Raw genomic sequence first — 18,767 nt, 5'->3', positions numbered from 1 at the left:
TCTGTATTGTATCAAACAATAGGAAGCAGAAATCAAAAAGATCACCTGATTGCATCTTCGTTCTGCCACGCGCATCCAAGGGAAAAAGAGTGGGGTTGGCAGCCTGTGCACACTTGTACCACCTACCATTTGAAACTCCAGTTCTATGAGAAACCATGGGAATAAGAAGACTATGCCGCTGTGGATACCTTGCAAGAGCTTAAGTTATATGTCAAGATTACGGATAATTGCTGTTTATAGATTGAATACAGAAAAGCAGATGGTTGAAGAATGTAAATGTTATGCACATGACGATCAAGACGTCGCCAAAGTTTGATTTGTTTGAATATTTCTCAAGCCTATCCAAAACGGACAAAACAAGATTACTGCTTCGTATGCAGATGTGAAACCCCGCACAGTATAAAAGAAGGACGATATTTCCTGGCAAGGACTTCAGGGCAACCCCAACCTGTCACTCTTTCGAGTCCCGAGCTATTGCCTAGTACTTTTTTTCTGCCCAAGACCACGATGCCTCTCGATCCCAACAGGAGCCTCGTTGCTCCAGCCTTTGATCTGAACGAAGAGCAGATCCAGCTGCTGTATGCGATCATGGACACGTTTATTGCCCAGCTGAATGACGAGGAGAAGCGAGTTCTCAAGGAACGTCTTTGCGGAGCGAATGGCACTCACACGCCCGAACAGGTGGAAGCGTTCGCTGACTTGACTGCGTCGAGTCTTCAGACTTGGGAGGTAGTCAAGGCCTTTTTGAACCGAGCGGTTGCTCCAGAAAAGCGCAAGGAACTTAATTTGATCCTTACTGTGCTTTCGACCCGCGCCGGTATGCTTGCTTTGACGGGCCATTTTGCCAACTTTCAAGACCTTTCGCGCCAGGAACGGGAGAAGATCATGCAAAGCTGGATGAACTCGAGTATCCCGCCTCTTCGTCTGCTCTACAAGACGTTTGCGTCCGTCAGTTGCCACCCAGTTTATGCCATGCTCGATTCCCCGTTGCACAAGGGCATGCTCTATCCCAGCAGAGATGAAATGCGCACCCATCCCGAGTACAAAGCACCAAACACGCGCGAGCGCTTGCCCATGCTGTCCTTGAACGACTTGACTCCCTCTTTAAAGTTTGATGTTATCATCGTTGGTAGCGGTGCTGGTGGAGGTAAGCCTTACATTTTTGCACATTTCGAAAACAAGAAAAGTTGAAAGACTGCTGTAGGTGTCACGGCTGCCGAGCTTGCAAAGGCAGGAAAGTCAGTGCTTGTTATCGAGAAGGGCGCGTACTTCCACGAGGACGACTTCGAGCTTCACGAACCCAACGCATTTGCCAACCTTTACGAATACGGAGGCTTCTTCTCCACGTACGAGGGTGCTGTCAATGTCTTGGCAGGCAGCGTATTTGGCGGTGGAACCACTGTCAACTGGTCAGCATCTCTTAAGGTACAAGAAACGCTTTTCTTCGCACAATGCAGCATAAACGAATTTTACATTCTATTTTTCTGTAGCTTCAACACTTTGTTCGCGAAGAATGGGCCAAGCAAGGCTTGTCCCACTTTTTGTCCCCCAAGGTAAAAGCACGTGCTTGACGAAACCAAGAACTTGATATCAAGACGTTTCATATCTAGTTCTCACGCGATCTCGATCGAGTGTTTGATCGTATTGGAGCTAGCACAGCAGGAATCAAGCACAATGGTCCCAATGCTATTCTTGTAAAAGGCTGCCAGTAAGTTTTAATTTCCTTTTTTTTACTGAAGGAAGCCTATCTAGATTTTGAAATTTGGTTTAAAGGGAACTGGGCTACCACCACGCCGACCTGCATCAAAATACGGACGGTGTGACCCACGATTGCTCCTGGTGCTTCGCTGGATGCAAGGATGGTATCAAGAACGGCACGATGAACTCGTGGTTGCGTGATGCGTATCAGCACGGCGCCAAATTCCTCGATCGTTCCAAAGTGCAGCGTGTCATCACCAAGGACGGCAAAGCTGTCGGTGTCGAGGTGGTCGTGCACTATGAACACAAGGTCACCATCTATGCTGACAAGGTGGTTGTCGCAGCTGGTTCTCTGCAAACCCCAGGCGTGCTGCAGCGCAGTGGTCTTACCAACAAGAACATTGGACAACACTTGCGTATCCATCCATGCTGCATCACATTCGGCTTCTTTGACCACGACGTGAATTGCTTTGAAGGCTCTATCATGACCGCAGTGAGCAATGTCTGCGAAAATGTTGACGGCGAAGGTTACGGTGCCAAGATTGAAGTGCCTTGCCTTCACCCGGGCAGCTACTCTACCGTCTTGCCCTGGCGAGGTGCCGCTGCACACAAGGAGCTAATGCTCAAGTACCGCCGATGTGCGCCTCTTCTTATCCTTTCTCGCGACAAAGACTCCAAGGGCGTTGTTCGATACGATGATAAGGATAATCTGATCATTGACTTTGCCTTGTCCCAGCATGATCGCCACTCGCTTATCCAGGGTATCCTGCGCACCCTCAAGATTCTCTGCGCGGCAGGTGCACGCGAGCTGCATACTGGCCAGTTTGGTGTCCTTCCTTTCAAATTCAAGCCAGATGAAGAGTCTAGCATCGACAACCCGCGCTTCGTAAAGTGGTTGGAGCGCGTTGAAAAATACGGCTTACCACAGGACGGTGCAGGCGTTTTCTGCGCTCACCAAATGGGAACCAGGTAATGGTTTTCTTTCTATATTTGTAGAAAACCAGATTTGCAATCTAATATGTTGTGTGCAGCCGAATGGGTATTTCACCAAAGATCTCCGTCACAAAGCCCAATGGTGAAACTTGGGAAGTCAAGGACTTGTACGTCTCTGATGCCTCGCTTTTCCCTACCGCCAGCGGTGTCAACCCAATGGTAACCACCGAGGCCCTGGCCCTCCACGTCGCCGACAACATTATTCATAGCTACGATACCACTACCTCCGCCAAACTCTGAAGAAGGCAACATTATTGTAATAATATACTTTGGGTTTTTATTATGCAGCAGATCCAATGTTTGAAAGAAGGAAGGGAAGGGAAAGTGGGAGAAGAGAAAAAATGAGAATGCTCGAATATATATTTTTTACGTGCGTTGTTTCTTTGATGCCGAATCGTCTCGATCGCTTCGTGATCGTTTGTTTTGTAGTTGTTCTTCCTCGTATGCCTTTGCCGGTGGTGGCACGTATGCGTTTCGGTTGCGACCCAGTTTTGGTGGTATTTTGAAAAAGTATTGCTTATCCTGAAGTGTGCATTTACGAGCGCTTCGTCCGACATGTGTGTATTCCGCCCTTCGCCACTCAACAGGGTCTGCTTCGCTGTTGTAGTAGTAGAGATTTTCTTTCGGTGAACCATCTGCTGTCTTGCCCTTGCGCACAATTTCGCCAAAGAACGGCTTCTCCTTTAGCGTTTGTCGCACACGTTCTGACAGTTCGTTTCTGTCTACGTTTTTGTATGCTGGATGGGTTGACACGATGCGAGAGCAAATGTCGCTCACTGGCATCGATGATTTGCGTGAAAAGACTATACAAGTATCTATTTAGCTTTCCACACCGTTTGCAAACGAAAGTGGTCTTTACGAGACGTACCAAGTACATCAATGATCACTTCTGCGTAATTCAACGGTGCGTCTAATTGTTCCTGTTGTTGTTGCTGTTGCTGTTCTTCTGGTTCCTTCTTGACAGTGTCGTGCTGTGTAGGAAGAGGTTCTGATTTTTCGAGCTGTTGCTGTCCCTGTGATTGTTTTGCAGAAGGAACCTCTTGTTCGGGTTCAACTTTAATAAATTCTTCCTTTTCCATTTTCTTTTCCTCCTCCTCCTGTTGCTGCTGCTGCTTCACTTCCGCTGTGATTTGATCTGCTGGTTCCTGGGCTGCTGGCAATACCGGTTCAATCTTTTTATTTTCCTCTGGTGGGGGCGAGACAGGGCGATGCGATTCAGTTGGGACGTTTTCGCAAAGCGATTCATGCGGCATCGTAAAGCGGATTCGATTTCCAAGAATATCGATGAGTGACGAGTCTTTCAAGATACATCGTTCGTTTTGCAAATAGCGCACATCATCCACCACTGCGCCGTTCAGACCCAAAACAACAAACTCGTATTCGTTGGTGTCGGCTTTGTATTGGATTTTGGCATGCACTCGACTGATTTGTCTGTTGCGTCGACCGATTTTGACTGTAACGCTGGTTCCGCGACCCATCGTAATATCCTCTCGTCCTCCGACCACGGTCAGAGGCGGCTGCACGCGTTGCATATACACCATCTCGACGCGCTCCTCATCTTGGCTTGGATTCACTTGGGATGTCGGAATGTAGTCTTCTGACTTGCCCAAAGGAATCTTCTCTGGTGGCGAGCTCAGACATTCATTGAAAAACAAGTCTTGCAACGGTTGCCGGGTTGCTGCTGCCGCTGCTGGTTGTTTCGAATCAGGTGACCAAAACAAAGAAGGCAAACCTGGGACATCAACAGCTGCAAAGCAAAGTGTTCACCGAATAATTAAAAAAGTGCAGAGCAAAGAGATGTACAATAGCTTTTAATTACCGGTATTTTCGTCCATGACAAAAAGGAAAAAGGGAGAGAAGAACGAAAAGAAAAATTGGGTTTTTCGTGCCTCAAAGCAAAAACGCGAAATTAAAAAGCAGCGACCAATAGCATTCATTTAGCGCGTGTGAGCGCGTCTTATTCTTTCTTTTTCGGCACCCTTTCCAAAATCTCCACCTCGTCACCGACATGGATGGTACCTCGAGTAAGTGGAGCCACATCTACGCAGAAGAACCCATCGTTTGGCTTCTCATCAAAGTGACGCACTGCCTTCAGGTAACTTAGGACAGAGCCCCACTCGTCTTTGACACCGGTATCTTGATCAATGCTAGGTACTGTGTCACACTATTAGCTAATGCAAGATCGTATTCGATGCAACTTTACCAGTGCAGCGGGCGATTGGCCGGATCACATAAAATGTCACTTCGCCGATCCTTTACCAGCAGCAAATAAGTAACTTCCGCATCATCCGCCCTGTGTTATGCGACCTACTTGACCACGAGCCAGTCATCCTCTTCCCATGCTTTTGTACCAGAAATAGTCAGATTATTTCTGAAGCGGTTAATCGGTATCGAGCGGCCATTTGCCTTTTCGACAAGCCCTTTGTTCAGATCATCCAAGCTAGCCTCAAAGCCAAAGGAGATGGGCGACCAATCACTGAACGGAGAATGAATGCCGGGGAGCTTGCCGTGTGCCGGTCGAGCATATCTGCCATTGTTTGGATCATCCAAGGTAACAAGCCGAATATTTCGAAATTCATCAGGCTTGACAGCCTCGTCTGGATTGTGATCATTCTCAAGGTCATGCTTACGATTTGCCTTAAAGAAATTTGTAATCCACGCTGCGGCTTCGTCGCCCAAATCAAACACCGTGAGAGTATCCTTCCACAGCTGCGCCTTGCGTGCCGCAAGTTTTGTCACGTCAGGAAACAATGGCACGCTGACGGATGGAAACCCCTCAGCCGTCAACGTCAAGGTCCCGTTCTCTTTGTCAACAACAGGGTGTATCAGCGTCATAGAGGCATATTTCCTGTTGCATAAATATACGACGATCAGTCCGCGCGCTTTCGCAGCAGAAGAGTCCTTTTGGTTGTTGAAGAGACCTTTGGGTAATGAAGCGTCCAGTTGACTCATCAACGAACATGAAACGACGATCAAGCTTTAGCCCGAGCTCGTCCACCTCGCAGCTGTCTACATTGATGTAATGGCAAGACTTTATAGGGTACAAGGTTATGGCTGAAACTTTGGGTGCCATTTTTTTTTCTGGATCTGAAGAGCGAGCCCAAAGTTCGCTCGTTCCTCCACTATTTTTACGACATTCTCCCCCCCCTGCGCCGGACACTACGTACAACCCCTCGCTCTCTTCCAAATCATGAAGGTTATTATTCTTTTAAAAACATGGTTATGAACACGCGGGCGGATTTTCCTCACGTGCGAGCGCTCTATGCCGCCGCCTATGAGTCAATCGAACGAGCCATTTGCAATGGAGAGGCGGTGGGGCTTTAACAGCATGTGACAAAAACAAAATATTGTCCGTGCTCCCTGGCTCTCCATATGGAGAGCTCAAAGCAAAAGCCATCACCGTAAAAGCCATGATTACAACTTGGCCTTAGGGTCGCCACGCGATCCCTCAACAAGGAACAAGAAAAAGCCAATGCTTGCAAATGCACTGCTCAAGGTTAGAACCAACGGTCTCGTTCCTCTTTGCGACACCGAAGATCATCTTACGAATACTGGATTACGGGGCAATATGCGATATATTCAGAAATGGTTAGCAAGGGAGCAACTAGATGGTATCTGACAAAGTGTTGACCATGTAAAACTCACAGTGCTTGCAAATACAACATGCCTAGGCGAGGAACTTGCCCATCGTCTTCTCCATAAGCTCGAGAACAAGGATTTCGATGCCGCACTCGTCAAGGAGAAAATCGATGTATTATACCGAGATGACAACGCTGTCACAGTTATGTTGTTTTGATACGAACCGACTTCCATCAACAAAGACAGCAAAGTGACGTTAAAGAAACGCAGTGCAAGATGATTGCGTAGTCTCTTGTTTGAACCACGTGGAAGAATTTGGAATTTCCGAATTACATGTTGGACGTTGGACTCAAAGGATGGAAATGGAGAATTGCAAGTTTACAACCCGAAAATATAATCTAATAAATCAGCACTCTAGCATTGTTGCTAGAAACAAGGCTCCGTTGGACATTGCTGCAACGAGCGCATTTGTTTCTTCCTCGAATTGACAGCATTCGACAAAAACAAAATATCGCTGGTCGCAGAAGACGTTGTCACCAATGTAATCCCCACCAGAAACGAAAATCCATGATTTGCCGCCACACGAAACTTGCTTGTAAATGACCCGCTTGTAGAGGATGCAAGCAGAGGAACATCCCACACAATCATCCAATATGTCGTGATTATGACCACGATACACCGAAACGAAAATGCATCATTTGCAATAAGAGTGAGACTGTATATCAGTATGTGGTATGGTACAGCTGGAAAAGCCAAACGACGATGGCCAAAGATTGTGCGCCTTTTGTGATACAACGAGGACATCCATAACGATAATATTTTGCAACTACCGACGCTCACGATCATCGCTGCTATTCTGAAAGACATTGCAAAACCCATAAAGTACCAATTCTATTCCGGAAGAGGTTCTGGCGATATCGTCTGCGGAAACACTTGTCACAGCAACTTCGGACATGGACGTACTGTCAGTACCATCACAACAATGCGAAGCATATATTCGGACGATTGCAACTTGCCTGCTTGCGATCCATTCGACGTCTGGTCAGCCAGGACGAGGAGAAGAGCTCACACAGCTGCGTATAAGGAATACACAAGACGAGGATCGATCCCTGGCCCCTCAAATGTGTGACATGGTCCTGGACGGCAATAGCATCCCGGGATGAACCCAGCGTCCTCAAAATGGACTGGATGGATGGAGAATAGGACAGGTGAAAGATATAAGCTTCTTTCCCAAGAAAAGGCATTAATAGAGAAGTCTGACAGCATTCGACAAAAACAAAATATCGTCGTCTGCTCGTCCGGGCTTCTTTCTCCATTTCGCATCCTTTTGCAAATGGAAACAATTTATTCAAAGTTTATTATTGTCATCATGTTACGCCCGAACAAAATCGTTTTAATTAGAGAATAAATGACATTATACAACCTTCCGATGTTTGCTATTGTAGATGATTGTATTAATAATTGTATCATGAAAGGGCTTTTGGTATCCATTCTTATGGAACTTCAGCGGATTTGTTCCACGAAGGTAGGAGCGACGATTTTGATCCATATTGCTAACTGGTGACAGCATCCTCAAAAACCAAAAGGTCTGCAGGGCCCTGCTAGACGAAATAGATTGGTTAGGAAGACTTCCTCTGCTGCTGAGCACGAGATAAGACTAATAAAGTCCGAGAGACATCTCAGGACTTGGGTCTTTAAATTGATAAGGTATAACGATGGAAGTGACACCAACAGAACGACCTTAAGGATCTGAGTGCGTGAGTATATCTGAATAACTGCTTAGATTACTTAAAATTGGTATGCTAATTTGCTGCACTTCTATTGCTCTAGGATGCTGAAAATCCTATGCTATTATTAACAATTTGGTGAAGATGTATGATATACATTTTCATCCAATATTGCTGTGTAGAAACTCGCAAGGTTTTTCTTCTTCTCTTCTGTCTACTTCTCGGCGATGCTCGCGTCTTTGGTCATCTGTATATAGAAAAGGAATAGCACGTCCGACGTTGTTTACATTGACCTTCGCATTCGTAAACCGAATATATGATTTCTTGTGGTACAGCGACTGGCTCTGCGATGTATTACACTTTAGTAGGCGCATCTCTTGAGAAATCAGTTCTCTGCAGAAAGCGGGCTCGGTCGGGCGATGGATACGAGTTTGTAACAGTATACATCTCTCAACAGTGTACCTTAATTGATCTCCCGTAGCAAGACTTGCCTGGACCAATGCTCAGCAGCCGAGTATTTTGGAGGCACATAGCCATTTAATCCTCGCGGATGCTTCGAGAGGTGATACGTGCCCTTTTGATTTTTTTGCCTCTATTGTAGCCTCTGACATATGGTTGGCAGCGAGCAAGAACGCTGCTAATCCGGGTACTGAGACTTGAGGTCTACTCAATATCGATTTTCTGCTAGTATGGTTTGGTATATAGGCTTTCCTTGTGTAAGCCCCATGGAACCAGCTTCTCCATTGGTCTCGGTTTTACATAAAAGACGGTAACCTCCATATCCGGGATATCTGTCTTTTTGCGTCTGGTGGAAACCATACACTTGCAAGCCAGGCACGAGACTCTTTTCGTTACTTGTCGATGTACTCCTGAGAGTACACAGGAAAAGCCGTTCGTTGAAGCCCATTCTTGGCATGTATCGCCAAACTTCATCCGTAGAGTACCACGTCATTCGAGCCGTTGTGTAATTGCTGTTGTACCAAGCGTGTTTGAATTTTTTATCCAGGCACGAAAGAATTTGCTGCGGACGGATGATAACCGCCTATGTGGTTTGTTGTAGAGGACACCGAAAAAGTGGTTTTCAGCACAAAGGGATGCTTTCAAGTCGAAAATGTTTATAAGAGATCAATTCATGCCATGCGACAGCGTAGTATTTGCAAAAGAAAGGGAATAGTGAAATACTGTGAGACTTTGGGTAGGTGCTTTTAATGGAATAAGAAGCAAAGAATTAAGTCTACCAATAGATGATTGTAATAAGAGAGAGTTCTAATTGTTGTACCACCTCCATCATTGAACATGATGAATCCACAAATACGACAGACAGCAACAAAAGCAAGGCAGCTTTTCTGTTCCTGCATCATTTCTTTGTTTCAAATGCATATAACAATTTCGGAGAGACCTTTTGTATTTATCCATTGATTGTCCCTATTTCGTATGCACTTCAAATGACGAAATCCTCTCCGTCATACCTCTTGCCGCCTTTTTCTTCCCTTTTCTTCTTCTTATCTATTCACGCGTATGCATCGGTGTCAAGCTCCTTCGTCAGTCAACACGATCAGTCTGTACAACACTGGCCACTAACGATCTAGCGTATTATTACTCTGACTCTTTCGAATATTCTTTTGAACAATGAAATCTTTCATTAAAATTGATATAGAGCATTTTCTTTGTCTTTGAATCTAGTTTAGGAAAGCACATAGAAAGTATCTCAGGAGCTACAGTATCTTCCGAGGTCACACCTCTATAGATTGGGTCCAACGTGACTTTAGGGTTGTATGCTAGGTGGGGTTGCAAATAGCTGTGGCCGCGTGATGCGTGCGATGATGGATTCGTGGGGGCCGGGATAAAAAGCGATGATCCAAGCTCTTTTCCATGCATGCGTTAGGCGCACCTATCTACTGGCTCTGCGTCTGGTTCTTCCTTCACTGTTGCCAAGCTGCACAGCAGATAGTATTCGAGCCTATTGATACCATGGGGACCCCGTTTGAAGCCGCACAATCTGGAATGCAACGCGTCAAGATCGAGTATACGCATAATGGAGTTCGCGAAGACTTTAACGATGTACCACTTTTCCAGAATGCGTCGGCTACGTTGCCATCTCTTGGAATTGACCTGAACCTCGCCGTGATTGACCAAGACACGCTCGAGCTGTCATACACGCTCACAGCTCAAGCCAAAGTCGTACGGCTGCATTATCTGGAATTTTTGTTTGACATGCATTTGCAGGACTCGATCATGATGGCAGACGGATATCAGGCTTGGACGCATTCGCGAGAAGCAGATCGATATAGTCGCATACCAACCATGTCCAAGGCTGTTGCCTGGTTGACAAAATTTGATCTCCAGGGGTAGGCAACTCTTACATACGTGCATAGGACAGCATATTTTATTAAATCGGTTGCCCCACAGGGATTACTGGTTCTTCCCATACTCCGGTCGAGCGGGAGTTATACATTCGACAAGCTACACATATTTCAAGAATGTGCAAGACAAGACTCTCGTATTCTTTGGATCAGTATCAGAAGAGACTGGCTATACTTACTTCCGAGCTGATTTAAACGGGGATCTGTTCAGTATTTACAAGGATATTGATGGCAAGGAATTATTGAAGGGCGATACTCTCAAAATGCGTGTGGTGATTATGCAACGGAAAGATACCGATCTAAATGCCGTGTGGGAGCGCTTTGCACAGTTTTATTTGCCACCTGGGAAAACCTTGCAACCTAGACACCTGTCAGGGTGGACGTCGTGGTACAACTATTACGAGCGCGTGACCGAGCAGGACATCTTGAACAGCCTAGATGGTTTCAAGGAGCATGGCTATCCGATCGATGTATTCCAGGTATGACCTTACAAAGATACAATTGACCCTTGTAGAAAAAACTGCATATTGATGCTTGTGTCTTTTTAGATCGATGATGGGTATGAAACGGCTGTGGGAGATTGGCTTGATATCGTCGACTCCAAGTTTCCCAAGGGAATGAAATATTTGGCGGCACAGATTAGCGAAGCAGGGTACATCCCCGGTCTATGGCTCGCGCCGTACGCAGTAGGCTTCAAAAGCAGAATCGTGAAAGAACATCCCGAATGGCTTGTCAAGCACGACAATGGCTCTTTTCTCGTCGCCGGCCCTAATTGGGGCGGTTTTTATGCGCTTAATATTTACAACGAGGGTGCGCGAGAGTATTTGCGCAAAGTGTTCGACGTTGTCTTGGATGATTGGGGGTACCGACTCTTAAAACTCGATTTTATCTTTGCAGCAGCCATGTTACCTCAACAGGGCAAGTCGCGTGGAGAAGTCCTCTGGGAATCTGTCGATTTGATTCAGCAGTTTACTCGTGGACGGGCAGCGATACTTGGATCTGGTATACCGCTCGCAGCTACCTGGGGCAAGTTTGAATATTGCAGAGTGAGCAGCGACGCATCCCCTTACTGGGATCAGACAACACTTCGAGTAGCTCATGTTCGGGAGCGAGTTGCCACCAACAATGCTCTGACATCAACCTTGCACCGATGGTATATGAGTCACGTGTTTGGACCGGACCCTGATGTTTTTTTCCTGAGATCGAACAACAACAAGCTCAACAACCACGAACGATATACGACTTGCGCTGTGAATAACATTATGGGTCAGCTTACACTCATGTCCGATGACATACGATTATACAGCGCTCAGGAACATCGATTGTACGCATCCACGTTTCCCAAAGTGCAAATGCATGTAGAATCCAGTGAATCCATCGGTGCCGACGTATATCGGGTGTTATACACTGCAAATGGCAGACGGTACCGTACATACGTCAACATGTCGCCTTTGCCGCATCAAGTAAGGTTACCAGAAGGACGAGAAGACACAGATATATTCTTTGAGCAACAAAACCCGCTACTCGGAAACGAAGTTCTTTGGCACAAAGCTGGAGACCAGCTCTTACTCAAACCGCATGAGACACGAACATTTTTGCACATCACCGATCGTTTTGCCGGTTCAACGGGCCATCTCGTGCCAGGATGGGATGTGGAGTCGTTCCAGGAGAAAGACGATACGGTGCAAATCACGATGCGACAGGGTCGACACGTGTCCGATTCCTATATATTCATGCTGAGACAAGACGATGAACCCGAAATTTACATTGACGGCAGTCTAGTCACTGCCGAGCAATATTTATCATCAAATGGTGTACGTCTAGTTCGTGTTAGAGTATGATTTTTTGATATCTACAGATTAAATGTGGACAATTTGCTTATTAAATCTTGAAACCACTGTGAATTGCTGCAACGCCAAAGGTGAGGTTTGTGTATCCTTTGCCGACGGTAGAGAATCCTGCATCCCGGATTATCTGGGCAAATTCATCCTGCGATGGGAACTTGCGAATACTCTCAACAAGGTACTGGTATGAGTCGCGATCTTGCGCGATGACTTGACCAAGTACAGGAATGACATCAAAGGAATAAATATCGTATATCCTTATTTAACAAGATTTAGTAATGCTTCTCACATAGGAAAAAAATAAGACTGCACATACTTGCTGATAAGTGGATTATCGACCTTGCTGAATTCCAGGCACATGAATTTTCCACCGGGTTTCAGCACACGATATGCCTCCTTGACAACCTTGTCAATGTGTGTGCAGTTGCGGATACCGAACGCGATTGTGTAAACATCCATGGATGAATCTTCAATAGCCGTCAAGTTTTCTGCATTCTGAACAATGAAATCGGCCTGGTTTGCTGATATACTATTTGAGCAAAACGATTGCAAATGAAAAGGATGGTGTTTACTTACTGTTCCAGTAGGGTGTAGTCATGAAACGCTTTTTGCCTTCTTCCAGCATGTGAGGGTTGATATCCACCATGGTAACGGACGCTGTCGAGTCTCGATGAATGTTTCTGCAGTAGTCGAGGAAACGTAGTGCAATGTCCCCTGTGCCGCCCGCCACATCTAGCAGCTTGGTGCCTGGACCTGGTGCCATTTTGCGAATAAACTCGTCTTTCCAGATTCTGTGAATGCCCAAGCTCATTGCATCGTTCATAACATCATAGTTGCCAGCAACGTTCGCGAAAACCTTGTGCACTACACATATGCTGTCAGAAACTTTGCGATCGTTCCTAGATCTACTGTTACTTACCTAGCGATTCCTTTTCTTCTTCTGGAACATTGCGAAAACCAAAGTGAGTAACTTTGGGTTCAGTCGGTTGCTTTGGCACCTGCTCTTGTTGGAGACGTCTCGCTGCCGTGGAGAATAGGGCTCTGCTGCTTTGGCAACGCAAAGGAATAGCCAGCAGCTTTGACCGCACAATATTTGACATGACAGAGGGAGAGGAGAAACAAAGAAATGGGTCGCCGCGCGCTTCTGCTGCTGCGTTGGAATTTACCATCATCATTGAAACAATAATGTTTATCTAATTGAAAGCTTTGTTTTTCTTCCCTTGTTTTCTAAGAAAAAAGAAGATCCGTACTACTTATTAGGAGGAGGAGGACTGGACGAAAGAAAAAAAATCAAAAGAACAGAGTTTAGATGACTAGAGTAGCATGTAGAGAACGGATAATTTAAGGTAGAAGATATAAGAGATACGGAGGAGGAATTAATAAGGCCTTGCTAAAAGGCGTAGGAGGAAAAAAAAAAGATAATAAAACGCGGGTTTGGTCGTATGTGTGTATATGGGTGTGTGTGAGTGGATGTGTAAAACCCGCATTAGTTTACTTTTTGCTTGAGAGCCTCAGCTTCAATCTGTTCAGCTTCCTTTGCTTGCTGCTCCCAGACCTTGCGGTTAATTCGCATCTCAGCATTGTATTGCTCCTCCGTCGGCTCACGGTGAGAACCGCCGAGGCGATCCCACAGGGTAAAGTATTGACCGTAGTTGTAGTTGAAGTACAAGTGGTGGACACCGTGGTGCGCAGAGGTGTTGATGACAGTGGAACGGGAAATATAGTTACCTAGGGTGACCCGCGCCGTCGCAATGTGAGTGTTTTGTGTCTCCATCCTCCTTGTATACTATTACTAAACTTACCATCGTGAATCATCACCGTCCAGCAGTTGACAAAGACAAACATGGAAATGTACAGCCATTTTTGCATAGGGAAGAGGTACACGAACAAGTGGTAAGGTACAGACTGCAAGTATCCGTCCAGCGGGTGGAAGGCATGAGAAGCAAAGGGAGTCGGTACAACCCACTTGTGGTGAGGCTTTATCGCGCGAATAAAATATTTGCCGTCAGCGTTTCCCTTCTTCAGTTCGCATCGAGCAAAACTTATAGTTACCTTGTGCAAGTGTTTGTAGATCGAGGGGAGATGTAACCATCTGTGAATCCAGTAGATTCCAAAATCGGTGAAGAGAAGGAAGAGAGGGATGCTAGCAAAGAAGTATACCCAACCAGCCGCGGTTGTAGGCAAACCTTCGTAGAGCAAAGAGTAGCCCTTGACTTCGCCCCAGAACCAAGGTACAGTGAGCACTGTACATAACCGTTAGTTTGCGTTGCTAATCACGAGCCACATTGTGAAAAAAACATACGAGAAAATCCAGGAACAGCCTTGACAGCGCATTCAATCTCGAGACGAACTTGGTTCTTTAAGAATTTCGGGTGCTTCATTGTTTCGTGGTCAAAGACAAAGTAGTAGGAAAGCGTGGCAGCTGTCAAGTAGAAGAGCCAACCGCCCAAAGTGACCATAACAGTGAGGGAGAGGGCAATGCGCAAATCGTCATCGCGAGCTAGTGCAGACTGCTGCTGGGTGAATGTAGCGTTGGAGTATTGTTCAGCGGGCAGGAGCTTAGCGTAGACGCTGTCAAGCAAGTATTGGTCTGCAAACGCCAGCGCGGTATCCATGGTGATATGGCCTCTCTCTCAGAAAACAGAATAAAAAGGGGAGGAGGAGGAGACACAAAGGGGGAAAAGACTGGTCCGGGTTGAATTCAACCGTCCGTTTTTTATTTTTCTGTCGGCGATTGCGCTGCTGTAACCTGCTCCGTCGAGAACCATGTATTGCCATCGCAATCTACATCCGACGGGCTGCTGTCAACAGTTTAATTTCCAGTTCCTGCAGGAAAAACAATCACGGGTGCTGCAGCTTTCAGTCTCGCCGTGCACGCGCGCGCGCCCGGACACGATGATGCCATGCAAAATCAAACAAACATAACATCAACAATGGAGTTTGAAAATCATTGTAAGTATCATGGAAACATCATCTGATAAAATACCGTCACTATCAAAATGGCATGACCGATCTTCCCCACGTTCCCATCGTAGACTACTACTGGCCTGTGCTGGCCGTAGCGACCCGTCGGACGGTCCCAACTGCGCCTTCCTTGCAACGCCGAGTCACTGACAAATCTGATAACGGTTGCTAGGGGTTACCAAATCGGATAATACGTGGCATGTCGAATTTTTCCCGTACCCAGATTATTAAAATCAACGGACACCCAACTAGGGATCTTGTGGTTGAAAAATCCTAGAATTTTTCGTTTCTTCTGGCTTTCGGAAAAAAACATGATCACTATATAAATCTTCAGACACTAGGCCACCTTTGTGGCACATCATCAAGGCACCGTGAACGGGTTGCTACTTATCGATTTACGCAGCAAGCAAAAATATGCGAATTACGGCGAGAAGTTACATACAACTTGGGATAGAACCAAGGAGTGTATCCTCCATGGCAACAGTTTAACCCCGTCCCTTCTGTAGCTTAATATGTAGATTCATTCAATTCACAGAGGAACCTTTATCTCAGGATCCGCCACCATCCGATAGAAATACAGCCACGACGGGGATGTTACGTCCATAGTTTGCAGACAGGCAGCCAAAATTATGCATTAACTGATGAGATTTGGCTCCAGAATTAGAATTTCAATACCAGAAAAGCAAAAGTTGCTGGACCGATATGCTGAATAATGTACATACGTTTTGCAGAGTGGATACGCACTTGCCGGGAGATGTGACTCATAGATAACTGTTCGCGAGCTACACGGTGAGGATAAGCTATAAGCAGCCAACATTGATCCATCGGCTGGTCCGAATATATTCAGAATCGCTCAGTCAATGCCGCTGCAAACATGCTACAAAAGATGGTCGATATGCTTCTGTCGGTTTCGCAAGACTTACGAACCAAACACTATCTACCATACAAATGCTGCGGCAACGTTCCTGAAACTGACCATGGAATCTACAGGTTTACATCGAATAAACTCGTTCCCAAAGCGCTCCATGATATTGAGCGTATGAAATATTTTCTTTAATGACGTGAGGTGCTGCCGTTAGGAAAACAGATCAATGCTTTCGTTTACACCAGAAACATGAAAGTATAGCTGCCACGGAGAACCATAATGTAGAATAGTGACACACAACCAGCATTATCGAAACGAAAACGACCTAGTAGTTCCGACCTTTTCCCGAGCTCTTCATTAGAGTACTTGCCGAAGAACATGTTGCGAACAAGCGTTTTCCAGCTCCAGCGTCGTCAAGTTCGAGGTTTCCACGCAAGCGCTGCTAGCTTCATTAAAGCTGGCGATCATTTGCCAAGCATTACTGTCCAGCGCAAATCTCCCGCCGACACGGTCAACATTCAGGACCTGTTTGGAAACGTGAACAAGGCCGTACTTTTCGGCGTGCCCGGCGCGTTTACGCCTGGCTGCTCCAAGACGCATTTGCCTGGTTACATCAAGCAAGCCGAGGAACTCAAGACCAACAAAGGCGTCGACCTTATTGCATGTGTTTCGGTGAACGACGCGTTTGTTATGAACGCTTGGGGCGAAGCTACCGGCAGCGACGGAAAAGTCGAATTGCTTGCAGACAGCAAGGGAGAGCTCGCCAAGGCAATGGAGTTGGATTTCGATGCCTCCGGTGCACTCGGAGGCCACCGTTTCAAGCGCTTTGCTGCAATTGTCGAGCGCGGTGTCGTCAAGCAGCTCTTTGTTGAGCCCGACAAGACAGGTCTGAACGTCAGTCTCGTTGAAAACGTCGAGAAGCATCTTTAAATTGGTTGATCGCCAAGAAAAAAATAAAGCTTTCCTCCAATCTTTGTTTCTCATTTTTTCAGTATTCATACACAAGGATGGTATTATTCTACATTGGTCTTAAGAATCTGCAGCAATGAGAGCAACAATCATGCGATACAGGTAGTAGAAGAAGCACTGGGAGAGAATAGAGTGTCAGATCAAGAGTCTAGAATTTGATATACATGGCTGATACTCACAATAAGATAAAATGCCAACTTGATGAAGCATTCCTTCTTGTGTTGCGACAGCGTGCGGAAGATCTCTGTGGCATCATACATGTGCCGACCATTCGTGACCCTGATCCCCATAAATATCAGTATCCTGTATCCAAATTCATACCGCTAGGGTCCAGTGCTCTTACTTTTGTACATTGAATACGACCAAGGGTAAGTTGAGCAACATGGATATCCAACTGCCATTGACGAGAAACATGAAGAACAAGAAGGCGTGAGCACCCATTTCGGGCAGAACGAACTGTGATAGTATCGCAGGTTAGCATCTTTCAGAGTATCAAGTTGCTCTGAGCATACCTGATTGAGCTTGTTGCAGAGATCGATAGGGTTGATGTAGTCGCATTCCAGGTCAGAAAACATAATCACCTAGCGCTTTGTTAGCGACGACTCGAGAACAAAAACACGCGCGAGACGAGAGCACCCACAAAGAAGACCATAACAAACAGCAGTAAAGCTGCCATTACGACAGCAAACAGAAACAGCAAAGCTTCACCGGGCATCGTGTACAGAAAACTTCGAGAAAGGCAAGCAGCAGGTGAGCACGCGACGTCCCAGGCGAACAAAATGCTGGGTTACAATTGCCGCCACCATCGTCCATCTGCAATTCGCGTCCCATTGCCCTTCCACCTGCATTCACCCAATGGTGACTATTGCCCAGCCAGTACTCACATATGTTGTTCTCATAATAATCAGCCATATTCACAGGTATTTTTGTATATAACAAGTATCCGCTAGATCGATACACATGGAAGCTATGCCTTTTACTATCTGGATAACCCGTTGAATCGCCTGAGCTTTCCATGATGTTCTCGGCTTGATGCATAAATTGCATAAGTATAGTATCTTCCGTTCCCTATGGCTTTCCAATTGCTATTAGAAGAGCATACAACAGTAAGCTAATTGGAATAGATGACAATGGTGGGTTTTCCCGTTTTATTGTAGCAACATTGTGTAGTGAATGATTTCACGCATATGTTGAGTACTGTAATTGAGAACTTTTGAGGTCTAGTCTTCCATGGTATATCTTCATGCATGTGTAAGCAAAAATGCAGCGAAGCACGCCGGGAGATCTAATCAGATATCCTGCTAAGCGTAGTTCTGGTCTGCTTCAGAGTCGCAATTGTGCTTTCCATTTTTTGTTCCCTGCATGCAATGGTTAAATCCTCATTACTTTTTCTATACTCTATCTGTTCAACTTGCTCATTTTTCAACTGCTCCAGCGCCCGGATAGAACGATCCAACGCCTGATGACGATGAAGAAGAAGGGAGGGAGGATTAGTAAGTCGGCGACATTTTCGTCACACAAGTGTGCTACTAGTACCTGTGCGGTGTTCCTGGCAAAGGTGTCTGCGTTGATAAACGCTTTTGCAGTTTTGAGCAAGTCAGGAGTTTCGTTTGAGGCGCTCTACATATACTTAAGTGTTGAGAGAGAAAGGCTAGGCAGATTCCTTCGAGCACACGATCTAACCTTTAGACATTCACTCCATTCCTCAACAAGCTTGTTATTATTGTCGCGCTGCATCGAAGGAGTTTGAAAACAAAGCCGCCGC

General features: G+C 46.0%; 11 protein-coding genes across 11 annotated transcripts; 4 read left to right on the top strand and 7 right to left on the bottom strand.

The window, feature by feature from the left end:
- Window positions 1-507: 507 nt before the first annotated feature.
- VTP01DRAFT_1797 (uncharacterized protein) lies at window positions 508-2,931 on the top strand (the record flags this gene model as incomplete). The annotated part of the gene is made up of 6 exons (XM_069380186.1): window positions 508-1,147; window positions 1,205-1,425; window positions 1,491-1,553; window positions 1,611-1,708; window positions 1,774-2,667; window positions 2,730-2,931. The coding sequence occupies 6 exons, from the start codon at window positions 508-510 to the stop codon at window positions 2,929-2,931; spliced, it is 2,118 nt and encodes a 705-aa protein (XP_069238221.1).
- A 126-nt stretch (window positions 2,932-3,057) lies between these two features.
- Window positions 3,058-4,526, bottom strand: VTP01DRAFT_1796 (uncharacterized protein; the record flags this gene model as incomplete). The annotated part of the gene is made up of 3 exons (XM_069380185.1): window positions 3,058-3,494; window positions 3,560-4,438; window positions 4,511-4,526. 3 exons carry the CDS (start codon window positions 4,524-4,526, stop codon window positions 3,058-3,060), a joined length of 1,332 nt encoding a protein of 443 aa, XP_069238220.1.
- A 122-nt stretch (window positions 4,527-4,648) lies between these two features.
- On the bottom strand, window positions 4,649-5,764 carry VTP01DRAFT_1795 (uncharacterized protein; the record flags this gene model as incomplete). The annotated part of the gene is made up of 4 exons (XM_069380184.1): window positions 4,649-4,845; window positions 4,895-4,944; window positions 5,003-5,539; window positions 5,613-5,764. 4 exons carry the CDS (start codon window positions 5,762-5,764, stop codon window positions 4,649-4,651), a joined length of 936 nt encoding a protein of 311 aa, XP_069238219.1.
- A 409-nt stretch (window positions 5,765-6,173) lies between these two features.
- On the top strand, window positions 6,174-6,487 carry VTP01DRAFT_1794 (uncharacterized protein; the record flags this gene model as incomplete). The annotated part of the gene is made up of 2 exons (XM_069380183.1): window positions 6,174-6,279; window positions 6,339-6,487. The coding sequence occupies 2 exons, from the start codon at window positions 6,174-6,176 to the stop codon at window positions 6,485-6,487; spliced, it is 255 nt and encodes an 84-aa protein (XP_069238218.1).
- Window positions 6,488-8,664: 2,177 nt separating this feature from the next.
- On the bottom strand, window positions 8,665-8,949 carry VTP01DRAFT_1793 (uncharacterized protein; the record flags this gene model as incomplete). The annotated part of the gene is made up of 1 exon (XM_069380182.1): window positions 8,665-8,949. The coding sequence occupies one exon, from the start codon at window positions 8,947-8,949 to the stop codon at window positions 8,665-8,667; it is 285 nt and encodes a 94-aa protein (XP_069238217.1).
- Window positions 8,950-9,869: 920 nt separating this feature from the next.
- Window positions 9,870-12,201, top strand: VTP01DRAFT_1792 (uncharacterized protein; the record flags this gene model as incomplete). The annotated part of the gene is made up of 3 exons (XM_069380181.1): window positions 9,870-10,345; window positions 10,407-10,839; window positions 10,909-12,201. The coding sequence occupies 3 exons, from the start codon at window positions 9,870-9,872 to the stop codon at window positions 12,199-12,201; spliced, it is 2,202 nt and encodes a 733-aa protein (XP_069238216.1).
- A 40-nt stretch (window positions 12,202-12,241) lies between these two features.
- Window positions 12,242-13,304, bottom strand: VTP01DRAFT_1791 (uncharacterized protein; the record flags this gene model as incomplete). The annotated part of the gene is made up of 4 exons (XM_069380180.1): window positions 12,242-12,461; window positions 12,521-12,725; window positions 12,781-13,068; window positions 13,124-13,304. The coding sequence occupies 4 exons, from the start codon at window positions 13,302-13,304 to the stop codon at window positions 12,242-12,244; spliced, it is 894 nt and encodes a 297-aa protein (XP_069238215.1).
- Window positions 13,305-13,690: 386 nt separating this feature from the next.
- On the bottom strand, window positions 13,691-14,819 carry VTP01DRAFT_1790 (uncharacterized protein; the record flags this gene model as incomplete). Its single annotated transcript, XM_069380179.1, has 4 exons — window positions 13,691-13,932; window positions 14,007-14,181; window positions 14,257-14,447; window positions 14,507-14,819. The coding sequence occupies 4 exons, from the start codon at window positions 14,817-14,819 to the stop codon at window positions 13,691-13,693; spliced, it is 921 nt and encodes a 306-aa protein (XP_069238214.1).
- Window positions 14,820-16,411: 1,592 nt separating this feature from the next.
- VTP01DRAFT_1789 (uncharacterized protein) lies at window positions 16,412-16,963 on the top strand (the record flags this gene model as incomplete). Its single annotated transcript, XM_069380177.1, has 1 exon — window positions 16,412-16,963. One exon carries the CDS (start codon window positions 16,412-16,414, stop codon window positions 16,961-16,963), a length of 552 nt encoding a protein of 183 aa, XP_069238213.1.
- Window positions 16,964-17,062: 99 nt separating this feature from the next.
- VTP01DRAFT_1788 (uncharacterized protein) lies at window positions 17,063-17,717 on the bottom strand (the record flags this gene model as incomplete). The annotated part of the gene is made up of 5 exons (XM_069380176.1): window positions 17,063-17,119; window positions 17,182-17,281; window positions 17,346-17,458; window positions 17,515-17,583; window positions 17,643-17,717. The coding sequence occupies 5 exons, from the start codon at window positions 17,715-17,717 to the stop codon at window positions 17,063-17,065; spliced, it is 414 nt and encodes a 137-aa protein (XP_069238212.1).
- Window positions 17,718-18,287: 570 nt separating this feature from the next.
- On the bottom strand, window positions 18,288-18,739 carry VTP01DRAFT_1787 (uncharacterized protein; the record flags this gene model as incomplete). Its single annotated transcript, XM_069380175.1, has 4 exons — window positions 18,288-18,360; window positions 18,418-18,461; window positions 18,539-18,622; window positions 18,686-18,739. 4 exons carry the CDS (start codon window positions 18,737-18,739, stop codon window positions 18,288-18,290), a joined length of 255 nt encoding a protein of 84 aa, XP_069238211.1.
- Between the last annotated feature and the right edge of the window lie 28 nt (window positions 18,740-18,767).

The sequence above is a fragment of the Rhizomucor pusillus genome (assembly GCF_041956525.1).
Source record: "Rhizomucor pusillus strain CBS 183.67 unplaced genomic scaffold VTP01scaffold_11, whole genome shotgun sequence".
Taxonomy (NCBI): domain Eukaryota; kingdom Fungi; phylum Mucoromycota; class Mucoromycetes; order Mucorales; family Lichtheimiaceae; genus Rhizomucor; species Rhizomucor pusillus.
Note: the sequence above shows the minus strand (reverse complement) of the source record. Positions and strands in the feature narration are given on the sequence as shown.